The following is a 24,562-nucleotide window of genomic DNA, read 5'->3' on the forward strand; positions in this document are numbered from 1 at the left end:
AGGCAGAGAAGAAAAACTTTGTTGCAATTTTCATTCACTACTATTTCTAAATACAGCTATAACAGGAAAACTACTAGGACACTGAAAACAAAGTTTGAGTCAAGACTCCTTCTGTCAGTGTTCCTTACATCTTCACTCAGTATATCCTTTTGCCGAAGGAGCTCATTTATTTTCTGTTGCGATTGTTTGAGATCACAGTCCAACATGGAGCGCTGCTTCTCAGCTTCCAACAGCCGATTTTCTACTTTCTGCTTTAGAGCTCTCTCTTCCAAAAGTTTCTTTTCCATTTCTGTGAAGTAAAAGATGTAAGACATCAGTGAAGTGTAAAACAGGAGATTTTGGAGGCCAAAGGGAAGAGGATGCCTACCCTGTACTAACAATAAGCCACATGTTTCTCCCTTTAAAACTGAAGAGAAAGACTACTTAAAAGTGATTAATTAAAATTTTCACAGTAGATACACACCCAGAGGATGCTTTTTCAAGCATTTCTGACAGAGCTATTTCCTACTTTTGAGCTTCTAGATAACTTCCAGTTTATCTGCAACACCTCTGAGATTAAGAAAACGGGTGGAATTTAAAAAATAAAACATTTAAATCTACTGTGATCTGTGATAATATAAAATCAAAGAGTTGAAGCTATTTGGGAACCTGATATGCCAAGTGACTCAGCCATTATTACTGAATCATTTTTGCTTCTTTTGAAGATCTGTAACCCCAAAATTTTTGTGAATGCTCTGCAATTGGAAGGACAGGATCTGTAGGTAGCTTTTTCATTAACTGAAATAAACATAAGCCATTTAATTGAAAAGTAAGAGCCATCTTCTGGATTTTTTTGGTAATTATCCTTCTCTTCAAGATACTTCAGTTGTAATGAGATGTACCAGAATATGCACAGTGAAAAATTCTACTATCTACTTTGTATAATTCACACCTAAGTCCAACTGTGATGCCAAATAGATATACTATATATATATATATATTTATACAAATATACCTTTCATGGCTTCAGATTTTGCTTCCTCTATCGACTCATAGATTTTATTTTTGTCTGCTAATCGTGCTTTTGTGGCTTTATGTTCAGCTTCTTCTTGTTCAAGGTTCTGCTGCATAACTTTAAATTTATATGTCATATCTATTTCCATGTTGCTCTTTTCCTGTTAAATAAAAAATAACATTGAAATAAAACATTAAATACATCAGGTTAGTGGCAGAATGTTGAACAACAGTAACATGCTGCATGAAAGGATGCTTGGAGCAGAAGAGAGAGCTCATGCTAAGGAACTAACTGAGAGCTCATTTCCATAAATGTTTTTTTTGTGAATGCCAAAACGCTCTAAAAATTTACAGTGACATCCCCAGTTGCAAACTATTACAGAATTACTGCCTTAACAACCAACACTCTGTAGTAAGAGCAGCTCAAAGATTAAATTTATTGAAGAAATTTTTCAAGCCTTTTGTTTCAATAACATATTTGTTAAAAAAATCCTATTAGCAGAAGCTCTTTTATTTTTGTCAACAATGAGAGTGTAAAAATACTCCCCACATGAAATGAAATGTAACTACTCTACTGTTAAGGTACACACCGGAGTACATAATTGGGTACTTAAGTACTTCAGAAGTAAAATGTATCATGATTTTTTGGGAAATTATGTCTTTTTTCTCCCATTTATCAAACTGGAAAAAAATTATTTAAAAAAAAAAATCTGAAAACAAGGCTTATTTTTTGTATAGGTTTGGTTGCAATGTCTCAAGTAATAAAAGTACAAATCAAAAATTCCTTAAGAATGTAACAATGATGTTTATTTAGCAGTGCTGTTACCTTTTCTAAATCTGTGAGCTTTTCCTGCAGTTGTCTCTTCTCCATTTCCAGTTTAGCTAATGCGCTCTTTCCATTTTTTACTTCTTCTTCGAGGCTAGATATTCGACCTAAAAATTACCAAAATATCAATGAGGTTGGTCAGTGTGTGAAAACAAGACTGTATTTTATCTATTTTGAGATTTTTGAAATATAACCGTTTCTAATTCTGACTATTAAGAATGCCTCCTTTGGGGTGATTCCACAAGTTATCAATAATGTTTTATAGATGTTACCACACATTTTTTCTAAAATGCTATTCACAATTATGTAACATATTATAAAACAGCACAGTTATCCAGTCACAGTCTGAAACTCAACACCACCCAAACTAGAAACAAGAAGCAATCTTAACTTCAGAAGATTTGCAGAAATACCTTGTAAATCACTGATAATCTCTGATCCATGACTTCGATCTCTCCTTTCTGATTCTAGAGCTGACTGAAGATTGAGATACTCCTTCTCCAGTTTGAGTTTTGCATTCTCTAGCAGGCAGTTCTTATCTTGTAGCTCTCTGTTATTAATTTCCAGCTGCTGGATTTGCTTTGTGCTTTCTGTCTGGTTCTTCCTTAACCTGGCTGCAGTATCAGACTCGGACCGCAGCAAAGAATTGGCTTCATCCAACTAAGAGTGATAAAAACATACTTCAGAAATAATTAAAATATAAACCCCACTATTTCTACTACAGAATACTAAATTTTATGGATTAAAGAAACAAGGAGTATATTTTAAGATTACTTTTGAACACCAAAACCTAGAGAAAAAACAGCTTTTAAAATCCAATTACACATTTCAAATTCCCCCACTGTTACCAAAATCTGTACTGTAATCAGTACAGTGATTATTTTAAAATACGTGTATATAAAGTTGGCATACTTGTCTTTGTAGTTGATTGATTTTTTCATTGGATATTTGAGAGTTTTGATTCCTCTTTTTTAAATCTTCAAGTTGGTCTTTCAAACTGTTAACTGCAACAAAAACAATTCAACATTGTTAATCACTGCCATGAAAATGCTTCAGTTGGAACTATAATTAATTTATTTCAAGAATTAAAAACCCACATCAAAATGGAACCTTTAAGCATGGTTCAACATACCCTCATTTTCCAAATTGCGTTTCTTATCTGCTTCATGTTCTGCTTTCCTCTGGTATTCTGTATTCTTATGCTGAAGAAGAGCTTTCTCTCTCTCTAACTGCCTGACTGCAGACTCTACATTCTTCCTTGAAGTTATCTGGATATATTTAAAAAAATACACTGCTAATTACACACACAGGAGTAGTATTCTTATACGATAAAAACACAGCTCATGCACTCAGTTTCGTCTGTAATGGAGGAAGCCAGTCCTGCTGTAAATACAACGTACCAGAACACGTGGTCAAACCCAGCCCAGCATGTCTGTGGCCAGGAGCTTTGCAATTTAAATACTGTTTGATCATCTGGGTTTGACAAACCTGGTGGACCTGCCTAAGCAGTCACTCTGGGAGCAGAGTGACATGTAAAGGTACAGTCTTGACGTGCACCTGCATGAACTATACATTAAGTTGTACACAGCCACATCCAGATTTGTAGAAGCAGTAAGGTGCAAAGCTGGGCAAGAAACAGGGTCCCATTACTAACATCAAACAAAAGCATGGCCTTTCTCCTCTGGAAATACTACTCTCATACCTTCAGTTTTTAAAATCTGTACGGGATATTTGTGTCATGCTGTCTGCCAACTTAAAAATATGGTAAAAAACTAGCTCTGGAAAGAAATGTGCAGTTATGGTACAGAAATCATAATGAAAATATTTTAGCAATGACAACAATTTATGCTTGTGAATACCAAGAAATCAGCTGGTGTTATTTGTTATAAAATATACAGCTACTCAAAAGCAATTTGCTGTTATTGAGGGAAGAAAATCCATGCACAAATGTTAAAGCTCTAATTCAGTGAGAAATCTATGGCCTTACCTCTTCTTCGAGCTCTTTCGCTATCTTCTCTAAGCGAACACTTGTAGACCTGAACAAAATTGAAAAATCATTTAAAACCCTGCTGATAACACAGAAATAAGAATGTTTTGATGTGTTTCAGTAATTTTATGTAAGGTGTTTTTGTCTCATTAATTTTATGCAGGATATTCTATTTTAAGCAATAATATAAAACTTCAAGGACTGCTGAAATCACTAAACAGTGAGATTCTTATAGGGAGTTAAAGCAAAAAAAAACCTCAACAAATCCCAAAAAAACCACTAGTCACAGGAGTAGCAAGAATTAAGCCAGCAACTTACAGTAAGGTCTGCTTGCAGGGTTGGGAATCCCCAAACTGGATTAAAATGCTTTTAAGCATTCAAAAACAAAAGGTCTAATAAAATATCCTTATAAACACACCAAATATGTTCAAACATTCTCACCTGTACTTCTGTTCTAGTTCATCTTTGGCTTGTAATTCATTACTGAGCTGTTCTTCTAGCTTGCTTAATTTTTTCTGAAACTGTGTAAAATGTCAAAAAAAGCATGGCCCACATATTAAAATGCTTTCACAGAAAACAAATGGAATTCAATTAAATAACAAAATAAGGGAAAGTGAGGAAAATTAATTCAATCTTCCAGTATATTATTTTAAAACCATCACTAAAATGTTAAATCTTTACAAGGTATTAATTCTGATGATTTTAAATATATGAATTTATAGCAACAAAATTTGCTGCATGCTGAATTGAATTGAACTGTTGCAGAATTATGTGCCACAGATTGTGAGTCATTAAATTTATATGGGCAAAAAACATTGTTACCGGCCCTTTGCTGTGCTCTGTAGCCAGAGACTTTCCACTGGAGCAGATGTTTTTGGATAGCATTTTCTAAATGAAATGAAAAAATAGAAAAGGGGTGTACATGACCAAATTGGACAATATTCAGATAATATGAACACATGTTCAGTGACCTCACATAAAGAAGAATTTCTTAAGTCTTGCACCTTAGGAGCTAATGAATACTTTGAAAATGCTTTGATTTGCTTACTCAAATATTTTAAAAAAATAATTGTGACTCCAGTACCCAAATAGTCATGAAATAAATTTTAAATAATAAATTTTGGATTTATCTCATTACTTCAGGCTTTCAAATGTATTTATTTTCCTCCCTTCCTCTTCCTCCTCTACCCTCCAAACACAAAATGTAAAATGTGGTTTTCCAAAACATTTATTATTGTTACAATTAGAAGATTTCCACAACTGGAACACTGAAAAGGACATCAAAACCAGAGATTTGCTGCTTGAGAAAATACAAATAAAATAAGTTGTCAAAAGTGAAATGCAAAATTTTACCATCTGCATGTACTAACACAACATAAAGCAAACATCATGAATGTGACCATATGTATTTCAAACAGCAGTACATTTCTATTTAAAAGCTGAAGTTTAAACTATTCATCAATTCATCAATGACAGGAAGGAAGTCTAATAAACATCTGCATTTAAATTTATCTGATCAATACATAATGCATTTCCTTAATGTATTTTTTAAAGTTTGAAAAAGAATTGTAAGTTTTAAGGAATGTTAACAATATATTATATACACTCAGATAATACAAATGTTTAAGTAATATGAGTAAGTAAGTATATGAAAATACCATCACTTTTCCTGTCATGCAAATTTAAATTCATTTGTCAGTCTTCAAAAGCTGGATAAACATGCTCCATATACTCCAACTGAGTATGATATAAACATTCCCTTATCCCTGCAGATGACAATTTACTTTTTCAAATCCTGAATAAACCAGTCATGAATCATTAATGCAAGTGTGGGACCTTCACAGGACTACTGCTGTCTGTGAGAAACAGAGCTTCACGCATTGGCTTTCCAAACAAATTCTGGATGCAAAAAGAATTTGAGAAAAATCTGTATTCATTTATCTTTATACTATAGCACCTTAACACTTGAGTACAACTGTTTCAAAATACAACTGATTTACTGCTAACAATTTGGTGAATAAACATTTAAGATACTTCACACCCACATAAAATTATGTTGGAATTTTTTCTATTCCTTTCATAATTCAGATACTATACTTACCTCCTTGTTGTCCTGTAAAGAGAAAATACCATTTTTTTTTACTCAGGATCATTAAAAGACAAAAAGCCCCCCACAAAACTTCTTTAACACTTATTTTAGACTGTTTCTTTTCTTAACAGACTTAACAAAATTAGATAATCATCCCATTATTACTAACAAAAAAGGCACTAACCTCATTTTTACTAGATTGCACAGATTCGTTCTCTCTACAAGACTGAGAGGAGTCACTTAGCAACCTGTCAAAAACAAAAACAAATCCCTCCAGCTCTTACTCAAGTTTTTAACAACTCTGGCAGCCTTGCCATTTTAGTAAGTTCTCTCAAGTCTCAAGTTGTCCTACGCTGCTCTCAGAATGAAGCTTATTTTATTTTGGTGCTAGTGCATCTTTCTGATTTGAACCTTTCCTTAACAGAATGTTTCAAAACTACAGCAGCTTGTAATTTTTTAATTAATACAATTATTTCCTGATTATTAGGATAAATTCTAAAATGTTATTATGCTGTGTAAGCTTTCTTCTAAAATAACTAGTAAAAAGCCATTTTAGAAAAATAATTAGAAATCTATCAGAACTTTAACTGATTTTTAAGATATTGTATACTTTTGTGCATATAAAGATACACTGTATAATCAGAGTTATTGAAATAATTGAAAGAGTAACAAATTATTTTACTCAAACTTTGCATTTTGGATCTTCACAAGTGGACATAAATTAATATAATGCAAGAAATAAATTATGTATTTAGACTGAAAAAAAAGAATATAAGAAAAATGTGCAGGCATGCTTTTAAAAATGCATATTAAAGTATCACATACAAATTGTCTCTGTAGTAGGTGAATCCTATGAAAGGCAGCTGGTTTCCCACAAAGGCTTTGGGGATTGGAAAGGTTTCCACGTCTCCCTTGTCGTCCTCAATGTCATCAAAATTACTGCTATCTATATCACTGCTAAGCTCAGGAACAACAGGAGCAGCAGCTGTAAAAAGGGGAAAAAAGATGCATTTCACACCAAGATGCAGTCACTTGCTAGATACTGGTAATCTCTCTAGTGTTAAAATACTGTATTATAAGTTGTCCTTAAATAACTTGGAGTTAAATATGTATCAACCAGACAGGAGATCTGGAAATATTACTGTGAACAATTTTTTCTAGAGTAATCTTATTTTTGTATTGCTGCCTAATGCATAGACCATCTAGTATGCAAGACATATTTTCTCAGGTAATCACATTTCAGAATAGAACTTTAAATACAATCATCATTTAAAAAATTCTTAGTAAATATATAACTTTAGAAGTAATGACAAGCTTATAAGAACTGACATACTTTGATTTTTTTGCCTAAAGCTATCAGGTTCTCAATACCTTACATGAAAAGCACTAAAACTGAGAAGACCATTGTCAAACTACTGTCTTAACTACCAGAAGATTAAAAGAAAAATAAAACAAGAAACTCACCTCAAAAGAACAAAAAAACCCCAGAGAAACAGAACCTAACATGCATTCCTTTTAGTTAAAATTTCTGAAACATCCAATACCATTGTTTAAAATGGAAATGACTACATTAGAAACAGGATAAAGATGTGATAATTCCAGTAGAAAAAATGCATATTTATTAACCCTTCCTCATATAAGGTTTTATAATACAAGTTATAAATATGAATGTTTGAGCAAGATTCTTCATAGATAGGAAGTACTTAATTTTTACAACTGAAAGATTTTTTCATTTCTGCTACTGCAAGTAATGAATAAAATAGAACTTTTAACCTAATTTACTTACTCTCTCGAATGTTGTCCCAGTTCCACTGATCACTTCTGAAGAAAGGGTGATGTTTTATTTCTTCTACCCCATTTCTCCCAAGTCGCACATCCCTAAAGAGCAATTAATCCAGAGTCACGTTAGGAAAAATAGCTGCTTTTTATTTTTATTTATTTAAATTCTAACTTGATCATAAGCAGCAATGAAATTTTTAGTAAAGATTCTCTGTGTTAACCACACTAATAGTCAAGCAAAAACAAAATTTAAAAACCACCAACCACTAATCTGTAGATTCTTATATAAAATATACTGATTCTTAGTATGTACTCTCCCTGTGACTGCTAAAATGTCCAGAATCTGGAGTCTGCCACGTGGGGAGTAAAGCAAGAAAGAGAGCACTGAGTCAAAAACTAAGAAAAAACTAAAAACACAAACAAAAACTCAACACCCTTGGGGGAAATAAAACCACAGAACATTCATGTCTGCCAAACCACATGACAGACCATAAGACGCAAGTGAAGGAAGGTCTAACTTGCTGCACAGAACAGTTATTCAAAGCTGGACTAAAATAAATACTCTAAGAATTCCATCCTCTGCCCCACAACTAACCCTGACACGTCTCTTGCTGATATTTGCCGCGAAGTAAATCTTAAGTGCAACAAGAAACTTTTAGTTTGAACAGAAGAATCTCTCTCGAAGCTACGTACAAGAACAGGACATAAAAACAATGCATGGAAAAGAAGCAATAAATCACAGGGTCGATGTTTAGTCCTTCTTTAAGTGCTTCAGCAGGATCACGCAGCATCTGTTTCAAATAAATTGCTCAAGCCCTGTGTTAAATATAAACAGGAAGAGGGACACACGTAGTGGAAGTCCACCTTACTACATTTACACTATTAAATTCTAATCATATTTTCTCTCTACCCTTCAGCTACTAAGGGTGAAAAATGCTGTTAAATAAAGCACATCCTTCCTGACCAACCACAGGCTTGCTCAGTAGAGCAAACAATCTCTCTTTGAATGCAAAACCCATTATAAGGCATTTTGTTTTCCTAACTCCTCCTTCTATAGTGGCCGGATGCCCTACTCCAGCCAAGTTCAGGTGAACACAGGAAAGCAGAAAAAGGCATCACCTATCCAGAGTTAACTGTGGACCTACACTGTTGTTCTTCAAAATCAGTTAAATTAAAGATTATCTCTGCTTTCTGAAACTAAACAAAATATAAGTGTTCAGGTCAAGAACAAGCTTACACAGCTTAATTTCAATAAGTGGCTTAGTTCCATTACGGGAAACTTCTAGGAATAATCTTGCAGGTTTGTTACCTATATTTACCAATTAATGCAACAAAGCAAATAAAAAAAAAAAATAAATCAAACACTTTAAGAGACCTTAAACAAATTCAGTAAATACATGCTCACTTTCAGGAAAGTATTTGCTTCCACTTTTTTTATGTAACACCCACACAGACATTGAGCAAAACAATTTTTTCCCTGCCTTGGAGGTTATGAATTACTTTCAGCCTTACAGATTTGTCACTGCTATTGGAAGGATTTGTCCAGCACAAACTGTGTTTTTAACAAGAGCTGTCAGAACTGCTCATAGAAATAAAATACAATACCTGGAAAAAACACCTCAAAAGAAAAACTAGAGAACAGGAGGTTTGACAGAATAGATTTGAACAGAGATCAGGAGAAGTAGGAGAAGGAATTAATTTTTACAATGTATCATCCAAAATAAATACAGCCAATACCATCTAAAATAAAAAAACAGTGCCAGAACAATATGTGCACTTACCTATCAGTTAAAAAGGCACAGATAAGGTTCTTTGCATGCTTTGAGATTTCCACATCATCTGGGAAATGCAATGAGTTCTTATGATCCATAATTTTACTATATGTTCCTACTAGTGAGTCTGCATAAAAAGGAGTATCACCTGAAAATAAGATATTAAATTTGCTGTGATTTTATATCATGTTTAAGTTATGTGAGTTGAATAAAACAAAAGAGATAATGCAAAGTCTACAAGCAGTTTACCTAGAAGAGTATTTTATTAAGAAAAAGAAAAAAATTGGACATACAGTGTACAAATAATGTATACTACTAAAAATATTCCTTCCCTAAAATGTCTGTGTTACAAACTGCACCATTTTACATCCTGTCTGTCACTACCAAAATTTTGCCTGGTGAATTATATCTTTTATTCTGCCTTAAGACTCTCAATATATTTTCTAATTTATATAATGGTTGACACCCATATGAATCAATCTTTAAACACTCCAAGGATAAAATGGACCAAAACTCATTAAAGACTTGCTAATGCACATTTGTTGGAAGGAGTCCACCAAAGCTCTCTGAAGACCATGTCAGAGGCACACAAGTCTATCCTCCTTAAGGCATGTCAGCTCTGAGCAGTAGCCTTCCCAGTGTGTTACCACACTGTTAAACCCATATTAATAAATCTTGTTGACTGACAAATTACATCAGCTTGAATGCCCATATTAACGTGACAGGTGGCTTTTATAATAATAGACTTTTCTCACCCAGAGGTTTCCAGCCCAGGCTGTAGTTAAAGATATTTGCAAAGGAACTAGACTTTTAAAAGGTAAAACTAGGGCAAGAGAAAAGAATAGGCTGTGATAAAGGCAACTGACAAATTAACTGGCAACATTCTCAAGAAACAAATGGTTTGAGTCTGTAATCAAGACGCTGCAACTATTACAGGAGTCCTTTCTCCCAGCTAATCCATAGGTTTAATAGAGAAAGTGAACAATCACGTGAGCTAGGCTCTTCCCTTGGTTCTGGTGTGCTGTGCACAGGCAGGAATCATCTGGCATCACAGGCTGCGGCCTTCCAACAAGGAACTGAGCATTTCAAAAGCCATGAACATGAAAAAATGTACAAACAGACCAATGGACAACCACCATTCTGCTTTCAAAAGAACAATCCTAACTTTTGTCTCTTTCTATCATTTTAGAGCAAAATAAAAAATTAGCACAACAGCAGCTTGAATGTAGCTTCTAGATTTCTAGGAAATTTTTTAGGTTGCCACACCAGTGCACTTCAGGTGGGTATCACTGTTATTTGCTCCTGCCTCCCTGAACTAACATTAGGATTCATCCTGTGACCAACATTTTATGGTTTGGTTAAGCATACAATAAAATTTTCATTTTCATAATAAAATTACCATTTTCATTAGTTCTGCGGCTTTTTCAAAACCAGAAAAACAAAACCGTTTCTGTGCTTTCTTTGAAGTGCAAAGTTTTAGAAGACCATAGCCAGAATCTGATACATAAGCACAGACAAAAATAGATACTTTCTACTGATATGTGGGATATGGAGAAATTAAGTAATATTTTCCTCCTAGATACAACGGGGAAAAAAAGAGGCTCTGAAAGGCTGAGAAAACATTCTGGACAGCTTTGCCTAATATTTTAAGAACTGAATAATTTTATTTACTGCTAAAATGATTCATGAGAGACTATTAACTATAAACCACATATTCTTAAAGTCAAAATGTTGTAATTCTGAAAGAGCTGGAAATAGTAATAGCATCATATGTTTAACTGTCTTTCCTGTCTCAGGATACCAGAAACATCAAATCTGCAATATTCCCAGAAAATGCTGATTTGTATTTTTAATAATTGTATGCTCAATTACATCCTTTCATAGTCAGTATTTTGCTACCAGACTATCATACTGATCCTCACTATATTTTAAGATGCAGATGACTCATCTCCTTAACAGATTATATTCTATGTTCGTTGCCATAGCAGTCCAGTATATTTTACTAGAAAATCCTGACTCAAGCACAAAAGAAGGAATTGAGCCATTCCTTTGGCTCCTTCCACACTTTGACCTAACAGAAGACACTGATGTGCTGTGGAAAAGGAGGAAAAAAGAAAAGACAGTCCTGCCCTTGCCACTCATCTCTTGTGTCCCTGCAAACTCAATCCTGCCTGAGTTGGCACAAATGTGGTGAGGTAGCTGACCCCAGTTAAAACTATTCTAAGAATTAATTTTAAGCTGAACCAAGTCAGGAAACTCATCACTGAGCAAGCATGCAAACAGCTGTTGCCGTGTGAGAGTGACAGAGAGCAAAGAGAACAACAATGAAGCCACAGCATCAGCCAAAACTCAGAAGCTGTTAGGGAGGTATGAGCAGCCTCCACACAGCAATATGTAGCTAAAGGCAGAGGGAAGATTGAGTGATAATCTTATTAGCAGAAGAAATCATTACTTACCAACTAACATCTCAAAAAGGAAAACCCCTACAGACCACCAGTCACATTCCCGTCCATAATAACCATCACCCCCCTGCGATTTCAGGACTTCAGGCGAGATGTAGTCAGGAGTCCCCACGGCTGTGTCGCAGCGCACCATTCCTGTCTGTGCAACAGTAACAACACAAACAGCTCAGTTCAAGGGGCTTCTGAGCACCTCTAACCAATTCCTCTGTTAGTAGGACAGAAAACCATAAAAATGCAGCCTAAAATACTTGGTTCGAGGAGTGTGTTTTAAAGACTATTTATAATTCAAGAAGCAATATGGATTGAAATGACATTTCTTGCTAATGTGCTTACCCCTGCCTACTCCATAGTGATTTCTCTTGACTTCATCTTCTCAAAATTCACCAATTTTATTATTTTTACCATTGGCTTTAATTTGAAGGTACACACCATATCAGACTGCTCCTTTTCTCATTTAATTCAGGGACAAACTTTAGAAAAATTTTGACAAGTTATGAACTCTAGGCCCTACAAGCAGATACATAATTTTGTCTAATTCAGCAAATAAATCAAGTAATAAGCAAATTTTTATAGACATGCCTTGTTTTTGTTTAAAGATAAGAAGAAGAATAAAAGGAGAAGCTGTTTTTAAAGAATAGCAAAGCCTTCATTTTTTAAAAAAATATTTTTTATTAACATATTACCACAGTTGTATCAATTAAATGATTCCTCATCCTCTGCTCCACACTGAGAATCTAAAAATGTAGGGACCAAATGACGCAGAAGCATCAATCAGCTCTGCCATCATTCTGATTCAGAGTTATAGGTTTTGTTTCCTTTAATGAAGATCACTGAATTCACTCCTGAGAGACCAGATGGATGAAAGAAATTAAATTCTCGATGAAGTTAGAGAAGTACCAAAAATACACTCATCTTTTTTTCTGTTTCCCAATCTGAAGTTTTATCTAAATCCTTTTACAAACGTTCTTCATGCATTTTGCCATCAGCATGAAAATATTTATTAATTCTGATTACTAATACAGAACATTAGTAGTAACATCTGTTCAAAATACATATTTAAAGAAAAAGGTGAAACATTTCATTTTGGGAATTGTACTGATACACAAAATTTAGACACCACATTAAAATATTCCTTCTCATACACAATACGAACTGTGAAAAGCTTTTATTTCTGTACTAAAACAGAATCCATAAGTCATGAACCAGCAGGCAAAAACTAAAGGAATGACTGTAGAGACCTGTGGAGTACTTCAAATGTCCTCCTGGCAAATGCCTATCTTCTATCACTCCATGCTAAAACTGAAACTTAAAGAAATTTTAACTTCTCAGATCCAGAATAAAGAGCAGGTAAACTTTTGCATTCTATACTGGATGAGATAGCACATAGCTTATTCATACTGGGATAAGACAATGAAGTTAACTCTTTCCAGAAAACCTATTGCATTCATTTGACAAAGAAAAATACAGGCAAACACATTTTAATGCTGCGAAGTAAACTAAAGCTCAAAGACTCCAGAAATCTAAAGTTGAGAGCATTTGAAAATGGATCTAGCACATGGCAAGGAACTACTATTTGAATACTCTACTTGTCACAGTACTCTGTGCACTAACCTGTGTGTGTCTTCTCTGAAGCCTAAGCCTTTCCTTGCTTGAGCGCAGGAGGAATTGATCTAGGGTTATGTGGTTTTGCTAATCCAGTAGAACTGTGGCAACTTAGTAAGGCTCCAACTGGTGCCTATCTCTTCCTTATCCAAACACAAAATTATAACAAAGTCAAGTCTGAATTTTTGCTCAGTCAAGTCTGGTTGAAGCCACCTGAATCCCACCCTGGGTAAGGAGATTCCTTAAAAACAAAGTCACCAGAACAGTTCTTGAAAGAGCTCTCTGAAGTCTGCAGCTTCAGTCACAAGCCTCTCCACCTTGACACTTAAGCACTTAATAACACCCTATTTCCCATTCCTCTATAATTAATACACCAAAGAAAGAATACCTTTTAATATATTACACATGTTGATATTTTCTGAAGTCTTAAACAAAGCAAAGGCTTTTTCTGCAATAAAAGAAGCCCTTGCATGCTAACACCAGGTTCAATGGGCCATAGCTCTCTGAAGCACATGGAGCTGGTTGTACTTTTTCCCCATAAAACTCTCTACTTTCTGTCTCAGGAACTAATCTAGAAATGCATTTGCAGATCACAGAACAGCCTGGCTTGGAAGGGACCTGAAAGATCATCTGACTCAACTGGTCATAGTAAAAGGAGCTAATATATGATTATCTAGCACCATGTGGGACTGCATCACAAAATGGGGATTCTACTTTGTCCCTGAGGAGATTGGCCCATTACCACTTGAATATAAAACTCCCAGATTTCTGTTCCGCTCATTCACACACTTCTTTCAAAGAACTTGGGTGTTCTGTATGTATTTTTAAGTACTGGGTACCTTTAATACCACATTCAGACTGTGATCTCTGGCTAAAAAGCTGAGTAAACAGGGACATGCTATCTGCCCAGCACAGAACACATTGGCAGTCCCTTCATTTTGACAAGACTTGAATGATCCTATTTTGTCTGGGCAATGTGTTACTCCTGAGTCTGAAAGACTAAGCCTCTATTTATGCCTGAGTAGCACACTTATTTTAACAGTTACCACACAAAGCTTTGAGTAGAGAGTCTTAGGCCAGTGTTTAAGCTGAAACTTTTCTCATCACCACAAAAGATCAAGGTGGACCTTGGAACTCATCTCCTGCAGCTATGTGATAGATGTAGAGTGAACAATTATTAAAAAATGGGCTGTCCAGCAATGTTCTCGCAGCTCCTGACAACTTGGAGATGAGGTTCCCTGTAGTGTTTCCCAGCATCATTCAGCAATATTATAGAGCTGAAGACAAAGCAATTCAGGTTTCATCTTCAGAAGGATCTCCATCAAACCTGAATGACTTGCTGTCTTGAACCAAGGCTTGAATCAGGCTTTCACTCCCTCAGGAAATTCCTTCCACTAAACAAGAGCTGGAGGGTGTTTGTGTGGAAACATGAGGACAGCACACATCAGGTGTTAGCAGCAGACAATGCACTGAGGCAGGAAGGATCCAGCAGAGTCCTCTTCACTGGACAAGCTTCGATGAGAAAGAATCTGAGTTCCAAAAAGAGGAACACGCTGCTTCTTTCAGCTGATCTGCCTGGGCTGAGGCAATAATCCCAAGTGGCAAACATCCCTTCTTTTGGTCACATCTCTTTCAACAGATACTCTCTGAATCTGTGCTCTGCTGAAAGCTCAGTTAGCACGGGAAAGTGCTGTGCATGATGACACTGGCAGCTCCTGGCCCTAGGTTACCTACCAAAGCCAACTGCTGTTTGGTTTCTTACACAACACCTGAAGATGACCCTGCCCTGGTCTACCTTATCATACCTAAATACCAAAAAAAGATACCACTATTCCTACTAAATTTTTGAGTCTAACTCCATTCTTTATTCAACAACAGAAATACTCACTTTGTTGCAGATTTTAAAAAAAGATGACTAATTAAAAAAAAACCAAAAAAACAAAACAAAAAAAAACTTAGCAGCTCTTTTTAGAAAATTTTAAGGAGAAACTCTGCTGCAAGTGTCTGTTCTGGCCTGGCCTGGCTGACTTAAGCAAACACTGAACAGAAAAGGTCAGAAAAATCTCTCAACAAATTGTAGCAAAATTTCCCTGGGCTCTCAACAGCATAAGGAAGATGCTAATGCTCACAACTGCTAAAAGAGATCCAAATCCAAAAAACAAGTAAGTACTGGGTATGCATATATTTTCTACAAATCAGTCTGCCAGCACCAATATTATATTTACACAGCTGGAATGTGTTCATATTTTGTGAGAAGTAGCATGAGATTTGGAGACAATCCAGAACCTCTCTACTTCTAGCTTCCTGTAGAAAAAATTTTTGCCATTCCACTGAGTCTGAGAAACACAAAAAACTTAAAATTTAATACTTTAAAAAATTAACTTCTCTAGGAGATCACTGGTCCACTGATGATACCCAGTCTAAAGAGGAGCTCACTGTAACTTTTTACGAGAAACACGGATTCATTTCTCACATCTACAGTACCATCATACTCATTTTAGTATTCCATTCTTTTAAAAATAGCAGTGAAAAAGAAAAAAAGTACAAAGCATAGGTCCACCATTTCTGGAGTCCCTAAAACAGCACAGAGGATCACCTTTTTTACTGGCAGATTTATACTGTGAGCTTTTTTGATGCTTTTTTGTTGTCACTTCCAACAAACAACAGATTCCCTTAAGACATTACAATCTACTGACTTAAAACAAATAATAATTTTAAGGACTGAATTAAGAGACCAAGTACTACTTTTGATTTTTTCAATTAAAGTAAATGCTGCCCTCTAAAAGCAAGTAAATCAACAAAATGTTGGTAAATATTATCTTTCCCTTTAGACTAACAACTACAACATCAACAAAACTGAATAGAGTGAACTTCAACAAACAGCTGCAGATGGGCAATGGTGAAGTTAATACATTATCATGTAGAAAAAAATCCATCCTAAACAGACACAGTACTTGTGGATACTGCTGAAGAGACATTAACCTAATGATGCAAATGCAAATTAAGTAGATAGCAGAAATTATATCAAGCACTGTCTAAACAATACAGAAAGAAACCCAAAACATAATAGCAAGTAAGCTTAAATGGATCATCCTTGCCAACACTACTACAGAAAACTTTCCATGACCAGGTAAATCATAACACACATTCACATGCAGTTTTTTTGTATATATTATAATCTGGTATAGATTTTCATAGGAAGAATAGTTATAGTTTTTCACAGGAGGAACATATTCTGTAAATTACAGCATAACCCTGTCTGTCAGACAAGATTTTAGGAGTGCAAACTACAAAATGGTAGTTTTATTTTCAAGTTTTTTAATAATATAAAGTATCCTGTTAAAAATATTCTTATACAAACTCATTAGAAAACTGTATTTGACTGTACGTGGCAAAATCTGTACAAGTAAATAATTTTAATTGACATCTTGGCATACTGACAAATAACTAACAGATTTTGATCAATATATCACATATCACCGCTGCTGTACTGTGACCTCATTTGAATGACCACTAGAGGATGCTATGAGAACAATTAGATACAGGAAAAAAACACATGGAATGAATCTTGGCTATAAAATAATTTCATTTACAAAAATAATGTCAGCTCATCAACTGTTCCAAGGTTATTAGTGTTGAAACTAAGAGTTATCTTGCAAGCTTTTCAAACATTTGGCAAAAAAACGTACCTCAGAAATTCATAAACACACATGCTTTCATAAATAGCAAAGAGTAAGTTTACATCCTTCTTCCGTGTGATAGAACAGTTTATAACAGAAAAGGTTACACTATTTAAAATACTCTTATATTTAAAAGTAGGAAACAAGAAACAGCTTTCTACTCAAGTAGATAATTTGATGAATATTCCTTTGGGTATTGTACTTCATAAGAAAATAATGTTAGATATAGATGTAATTAAGAATTACAGTTTAACAGATGGTAAATTATTCAGTTGCATACTTACTTCATCCATTTTCATGCAAGTGCCAAAATCTGCCAGCTTCAGATGCCCATACTTATCTAAAAGCATATTGTCAGGCTTCACATCTCTGTGTATCAAGCCCATGGAGTGAATTGCATCAAGAGCAAGAACAACTTCAGCTGTGTAGAACTTGGCCCATTTCTCAGGCACATCATAATTGCTCATAAGGTTTACAAGATCTCCACCTGGCATGTATTCCATTACCATGTACAAATATTTGTCATCTTGAAAGGCACAAAATAGCTGCAACATTAAAAATAGGAAAGGAAAAAAATGCAATTACTTTTCAGACAGCTAGGGAAATGAATAAAGCCCTTTATCTTGAAGTTTCATTAAACCTGAGAATATGTTTTCAAGATTACTTTTAATATGCATGAAAGATACATTTTTCTATTAATTATGGGAGTACCTTGGAATTTACTGAACTTCAGAACCCCTCATTATAATTTTTGAGAAAGTGGAAAGTATTTCCTGATTATAGGCATCTATCTGTCTGCCTGTCTATCTATCATCCATCTCTATGTTTCTTGGCATTAAGAAATATCACTGAGTCAAAATGCAAAGTATCAAATCTGTGACAGGGGGCAACATGTTCTGATTTGAAAATAGCTCAACAGTGAGCAGCATCTTAGACTGTTTCCAAATTTTCTATATTATAATTTTCTTATCTCTGTACATTTTTGTGAAGTCACTGCTGGCTTTGTCTAAAACAACACATATTGAAATAAGAAATAAAACCAAAATGTTTCTGAAGATAACTATAATACAATACAAAGAAACTGTCCTTAACAATAAAATACTGGTCTGGTATAAGTTGTAGTGGGTGTTTCCTACTGGCATGATAGTGAAAGTAAGTTCAGTCTCTTTAAAATGTATTTCAGACCTGGAGTGCTAAAGTTTTGGAGATTCCACTTGGTGATCACCAGTCTGGCAAAAGTATTATAATCAAATGTTCAATGACTGCTCTGAAAGTCTCTGAAATTTTCCCCTTGTTTCTCAGGGAATACTGACTTACCTTAAGAACTAAAATCACTCACATCTTTAAATTACATACACAAAATTAAAAGGCAATTGAAAAATAGGATGTGTGGAAAGTACCAAGTCAGAATCAGGGAGACTGTGGAGGATAAGGAACCATGATAGGCAGGTATGTTACTATGGTGATCTGACTTTCAGATTAAAATTATTTGTATAACTAGTGTCAGAAGCCCTTGATTACAAATATTTATTTGAATACATATATGTTGCACTGTACTTGTTTGCACAAATGGATAATACATGCAATATATAGTACAATAATGCATTGGGTCAATAAAATCCAAATGAAGATTCAAAATAATCTCTATTTTGTCACATGTAGAGATATTAATAGAATAATAAATAAAAGCACTATGTCTTTGTATAGCACACTGTTATTGCCCTCAAGCAACTTTATAAAAAAAAAAATAAAATAAAACTATCCAGGGATCTTGTTGCATTTGTTTTTCACATAAATACTAGACAGAGAGAAGCAGTGTCATCTGTCTCAGCTTCTAGATCAGAACAGGACCTACATTTTCTTCAAACCAGCTCAATGTCCTACCCCATTGGAAATATCACCTAAATATATCACACTAATACTCTTAATCATAGAAGGCACAATTGCAACTACACTTCAGTTCATTTGCTATTTACAAATGCAGACACACATTTATATCCTGCTTGTGATAGTTTCATTTAAAAATCCATGTCATGAATTTCTCATCACTTTCAACTGCATGTGAAAAATAGTTCCTGACAATTGTTACTAGAACAAAGAACTAAATAAAAAAATCATCTATTTGTTTAAGTATTTCTGCTGAATATAGGCAAGAGCACAGAACATGCTCAAAGAGCAAAACACATCTTTGTATACCTGAGGTAAAGCATTATGAAAAATATATGGAAAGCTTAAATCCAGTCTTATTAAATATACAGAAGTATGGCAATATATATGAGAGAATTTAAATTAAGTATTTAAAATTTAAGTATTTCTCCAAGCACATGCTTTCACTACTCCTTTTGTTAATTGGTGCAATTTACCAGTTACAACAAATGGCAATAATCAGTACTGATTGTTCCCAAAGGCATAATTCACATTACAGTATCTTGATGACACATGTCAAGAGACAGCTGCGAGTGATGGTGTTCAACACCAGATGAAGAAGTCAACTCCCTGCTATTTGGATATGTTGAGTGTTGATGCTCAGAACTGACCACTACGAGAAGATGGTTTCAAGGAAACCACTGCTACAGCTCCTTGTCTTGTAGGAGACCAGCACTGAACCATATATCAAACTGTAGCTGAAAAGACAGCCACTATTTAAAAACACTCTTAATACCAATTGCCTGTGATCAACTAACTGTATCACGAGGAAAGACAATGAATACCAGTTGCATTTGTTTCTATATTCCTATACAGAATGTTTCACGGTTGGATAACTTCCATATTATTCCAAATAATTATGTAGGCATTTAAAAAATCTATTTAATTTTATGTTATGATGCATTTGTAGTGACTAAAATGCAAATTAATCTACTTTTTAACACAGCCAAATATACAAAACTTAGTGAAATTGCTGTAAAAATGTATTTTTAGAAGTAAAAATCTGAACCTAAACCTGGATTTGAGTTTCAAAGTAAAGTCAAAACCAGCTCAAGCCTGCGACGTATTTATGGCATCAGCATCATTACTATTGCTGCTATTATTTACATGTTATTGTACACATCTTCCTTACCTGAACCACCCACGGGCTGTTGGCAAAGGCCATGATATCTCTTTCTTCCCAGAAAAAGGCCGAATCTGATCTCTTGATCATTTCAAATTTACTAAGTAGCTTCATTGCATAAACCTTCTGTGTCATTTTATGGCGAACCTGTTGGTAGAGAAAGAAGGGAATCAACCATTTTAAAATGCCTTGTTACAAACCAGAGTACCATCATAGTATGTTTCTGCTATGTGCAAACTGCTTTCTGGAATGCAATACCTCCAGGTATTCATACACCCAATTTCTACACAGTAAGGATCTGAGTACTAACCTAAAAAGAAAAGTTTAACAGTTGCTCAAAAAAACTCACCATAGCAGGAAATAAACTATAACTCTGCTTTTATTTTCTTATTCTGAACATTGTGCCATTGAATTCATTCAAGTTAGAAACTGGGCAAGCAGTCTGCTTCAGCCTCTGCCAATTTTTATTTTACACCAAAACATGATTGCTCCTACTTCTTTTCCAAAACAGTTCTTAAATTCACTTTAAATGTTGCAAAATTAATACAATGTATCTTGTTGGAAAAATGTAATTAAAGCTTTTTTAAAAAAATATGAAAACTTCATCTGAATTCAGACACAAAGCCAAATCCTTAAATTGCATACTGCAGTCATTACTCAGCTAATTAGTCATGAGACATTCTATTTTATGAAAAAGCTATTAAAGGAACAGGTTTTTAACATTTTTGAGTGTTTCTTAAAGAAATCAAGGTGAGAAGTATTTAGCTGTAAGAAGTCTGAGTCATTAGGACCTTAAGTTTCTGTGTAATTTTTTCCTGTTAAAATAAAAAATTCAGTGGACTAGTTTGTGAAATTGATTCATGAAAATTATGAAATGCACCAGAAACTGAAGTTGTAATTTTCTGGTGCATTTAAAACCTCTCACATCTAGTAAATAAAGCAGATCTCCTAACTTCTTAGTTTTGCACAAAATCTGACTTTAATTATGTCACTTGAAAGAATGTTTAATAGGCTTTTCTGAACAGCTGTAGATGCAGGTCCATGACATCTGCAGAACAAAGCTTTTGAGAGGCACCTATTTCGGTCTATAGATGTGGGAGCATCAGTCTCCTGCTCCTGAGGAGCTGTAAAAATTAATACTGCTGAAGGGATAGAAGAAGCATCAGGTGGAAGGGGTAGTCTGGGATAAAGCAAGAAGATGAACAGAAAGAGGATTATTTAAGGAGTTGCTGTTCTTGAAATTGGGGCTTTTTGCCTCAGTTATAGATGCAAAGGTTTTATTAGTAGTATCTTGCATAGTTTAACAAACAACCTTCTCTACAATTCAAAAATTGATAGACCAATAGATCAAAAAACCTCCAACCTAACACCAGAACAGAAGCATGGTATCTACATGCATTAACAACTCTATAAGCATATTTTAGGACATTAATTAGTCAGCTACTGAAGGTGTCCTAAACCAGTATTTTGAAAATGCACTTCTTCCCACTTACTAATCCCACATGGGATTATTTACAAAGACTTGGTGGTACACCACAAACTACACTCCCCTAAGTAGAGCTTTTGTAATCCTGCCCAAACCCAGAAGAAACACAAAGACCAGAAACCTCAAAAAGATATTGTTTAACTGAAGATGCATTTTCTGTGAAATTTCACACTGAAGCTCTGCAATGTATTTAGTAGTTTACAATTCCTTAAATTGCTGTGTACTTTTGTCTAGGTGCAGTTAGAGTAGTTGCCTGCATTTAGAAAAACAACTGTCTCCTATGACTAGGGGGAAAAATTTCTTCAAAGTCAGCACAGCCTGAAGGAAGCTCATGTACAGGAGATGCAAAGTAAAGAGGGGTGGAGGGCCCAAAATCAGTTTGTAAACCTCTTTAAATAGTGCCAATAGGTTATTGGCTAAATGATTTACTGAGAAAATCTCAAGATAGGCTCTTTCTCTGTACAAAATCAAAGCAATAACAAGAGCACTGGCACACCCAGAGACTAGGTGTGTCTTGGCACACCTTGCAGGTGAGCAGACCTACCGCTGACATTCCTTCTTCTATCAGCACCATGGCCCCTGGAGACAGCCTTTTGAGCTGCTAGTCACTGTGCTCTTTACTCAGAGCTATATTTGTACATACAGATATTGGCTCATACAGCAGATTATTCATGTATTAAACTGTCATGATGTTTCAATTTCTTCCAGCTGTTAAAATGAACTGCCAAATTTAAACTGCAGCTCACCAGAGTAATACTCAAAATAGGTAGGAAAATCCCTTCATGCCATTAGCACTGAGTAACATGGCCTTGTTTAACTCATGAAATACATTAAGAAAAAAGAATTTCACTCTACTCTGCTTCAACAATCTAACACTTTCAATAAACAAAATGTATCCATAATTTCCCCATGGGAATTTACATGGGAAGACAATCTGTAGGCAAAGAAAATAACACATCCATTTGAAGTTATCAGATTTAGTACACAGTATTGATAATAGTACTGTCCTTTTTATGATTTTGAAAAAAATTACCATCTTAGAGTGGAGTTTTGAAATTAACTATAAGGCTTGAAGTAATTACAGGTACCCTAAAACAATTAATAAAGCCATAAGATATGACTACAATAAGAAATGACTACAGATAAGGTATTAAAGTTCATAACCTGACAAATTTTCAGTTAATAAAATATTTATCTTTATATAAAAGCTTTATCTACTTTACAACAGAACTGTACATCAGCAGTGGATGGGGAATTAAACCTAATAAACAAAGCACTTAATGAAGAAAAATAAACCAGCATCTGTTTATGCAGGCCATGACAATCACTGGTTTGCAAGACTAAGAAATCAGACAGTAAAGACTGTCACCCAGACCATCCTCTAGCACCCAAACACAAGGAAGTATTAACTTTGCTTTAGTTTTCTCTCCCAATACATGAGCAGGTTAGTCTGCTGTGCCACTGCAACATTACAGTCCCTCATGGTAAGACCTGGGAGAAGGAACTAAAGTTAAGTTTCAATTTCAAACCAAGATGATTTTCCACAAGTGCAAACAAACAAGAACAATCCAGGATGTGTGTTCATAAATAACTGTTTCTGCATAAACCAGAAGTAACATATTAAGCACCATAATTAAATTTTTCTGTCTGCCCTAGACACCAGTCACTTTTATTCACAGCACTGTGTAAGAGAAGAAGTGATCTGGCAGCCGGCAATCATTTTCTTCGCTTTCCCCATCACTACAAATCGAGCAAAACCAGAGACCAGAGCACAAATGTAGAGTTTAATACTTCTGGATTTATAAGGAAATTGTTCCTCCACCACAGTCAGATGCTCAGACCAGAGTAATCTGATCTCTCCTTACTGGACTATTTTTTAAATTTTTTGGAGGGGAGAAGAAGAGGAAAAATCAAGCCTTTTTTAAAAATAATCTAGCTGTAAGACACAATGGTAGAGAATGTGTTTCACTTTCTTGGCAGAATCTGGAAAGCTGATTGCTTCACATCACTTTAGCAAGAAAATGCTATACTGGAGCAGAAGACTAAGGGAAAACAAAATTAAATGAAAGAGGTCATAGCTGACTAATTTATGCTGCAAATATTACAAGCCAAAAATATGAGCATACTAATATAATCATTAGAAACATATATTAAATATTTGTGCTACAATTCCTATGCACAATAACACATACTGATAACACAACATTCATTAATTTAACTCATGTACTTAATCATGTTTTATTTATGGTTCTTTCTTTATTTAATCCCCACTGAAGCAAATTTCTATTTTGATCACAGAAAGTGTTGCAAAATATTTTCATTACCGCAAATCCATCATCTGCAATAGTGGTGTTAACATTCTGAATGGAGTAGGAATAGATAGAGCTTAGCTCAATAGTTTAAACTTATACCATACCTTGTGAGGCAAAAAACTGAGGTATGTATGTCCACATCACCAGCTAATATTAGTTCAGATCTGCAGTTGCATTTACTAGCTCACTGCTTTTCAGCTGTATGACTGCATAACATTATGACTTCTATCTGTACTTTTACTCTTCAGAAAAAGTGTTTGTTTAAGTTGACATGAAGTACAGAAAACCTCCATATGAACACACAGGAGTTTCTTTCCAATACCAAGGATTCTTGCATTTTTGGAAGGGCTTATTAAAGATTAAAAAAAAACAAACCTATGACAACAATGCAACCCAAACCCCATTATTGAATGACCAGGTTACTAGACATTTTGTCATTACATTTTAATGGTTGGACAAATGAAAAATAAAGTTTGTCTTCAGATCCCTCAAAGTACCCAACCGCAGCATGTACACTATGAAAAA

The 24,562-nt window shown here is 34.7% G+C and overlaps 1 protein-coding gene across 5 annotated transcripts in view; it reads right to left on the bottom strand.

Annotated features, from left to right (window-relative positions):
• The window catches only part of ROCK2 (Rho associated coiled-coil containing protein kinase 2), a 104,031-nt gene that overhangs the window by 26,447 nt on the left and 53,022 nt on the right, over positions 1-24,562 (bottom strand). For 2 of the 5 annotated variants that reach the window (XM_015621456.3, XM_033513067.1), the window contains exons 4-20: positions 20,249-20,386; positions 17,475-17,735; positions 11,903-12,047; positions 9,456-9,594; positions 7,682-7,773; positions 6,721-6,880; positions 6,080-6,143; positions 5,908-5,919; positions 4,629-4,694; positions 4,248-4,327; positions 3,807-3,855; positions 2,952-3,087; positions 2,732-2,823; positions 2,233-2,479; positions 1,820-1,926; positions 995-1,154; positions 129-289 (exon numbers count right to left, since the gene is read on the bottom strand). In XM_015621456.3, coding sequence (XP_015476942.1) covers positions 129-289; positions 995-1,154; positions 1,820-1,926; positions 2,233-2,479; positions 2,732-2,823; positions 2,952-3,087; positions 3,807-3,855; positions 4,248-4,327; positions 4,629-4,694; positions 5,908-5,919; positions 6,080-6,143; positions 6,721-6,880; positions 7,682-7,773; positions 9,456-9,594; positions 11,903-12,047; positions 17,475-17,735; positions 20,249-20,386 — 2,109 coding nt within the window. The remainder of the gene's footprint in view (positions 1-128; positions 290-994; positions 1,155-1,819; positions 1,927-2,232; positions 2,480-2,731; positions 2,824-2,951; positions 3,088-3,806; positions 3,856-4,247; positions 4,328-4,628; positions 4,695-5,907; positions 5,920-6,079; positions 6,144-6,720; positions 6,881-7,681; positions 7,774-9,455; positions 9,595-11,902; positions 12,048-17,474; positions 17,736-20,248; positions 20,387-24,562) is intronic. The other 3 variants (XM_015621453.3, XM_015621454.3, XM_015621455.3) reach the window with 3 other exon arrangements.

Source organism: Parus major, chromosome 3 (genome assembly GCF_001522545.3).
Source record: "Parus major isolate Abel chromosome 3, Parus_major1.1, whole genome shotgun sequence".
Lineage (NCBI taxonomy): Eukaryota > Metazoa > Chordata > Aves > Passeriformes > Paridae > Parus > Parus major.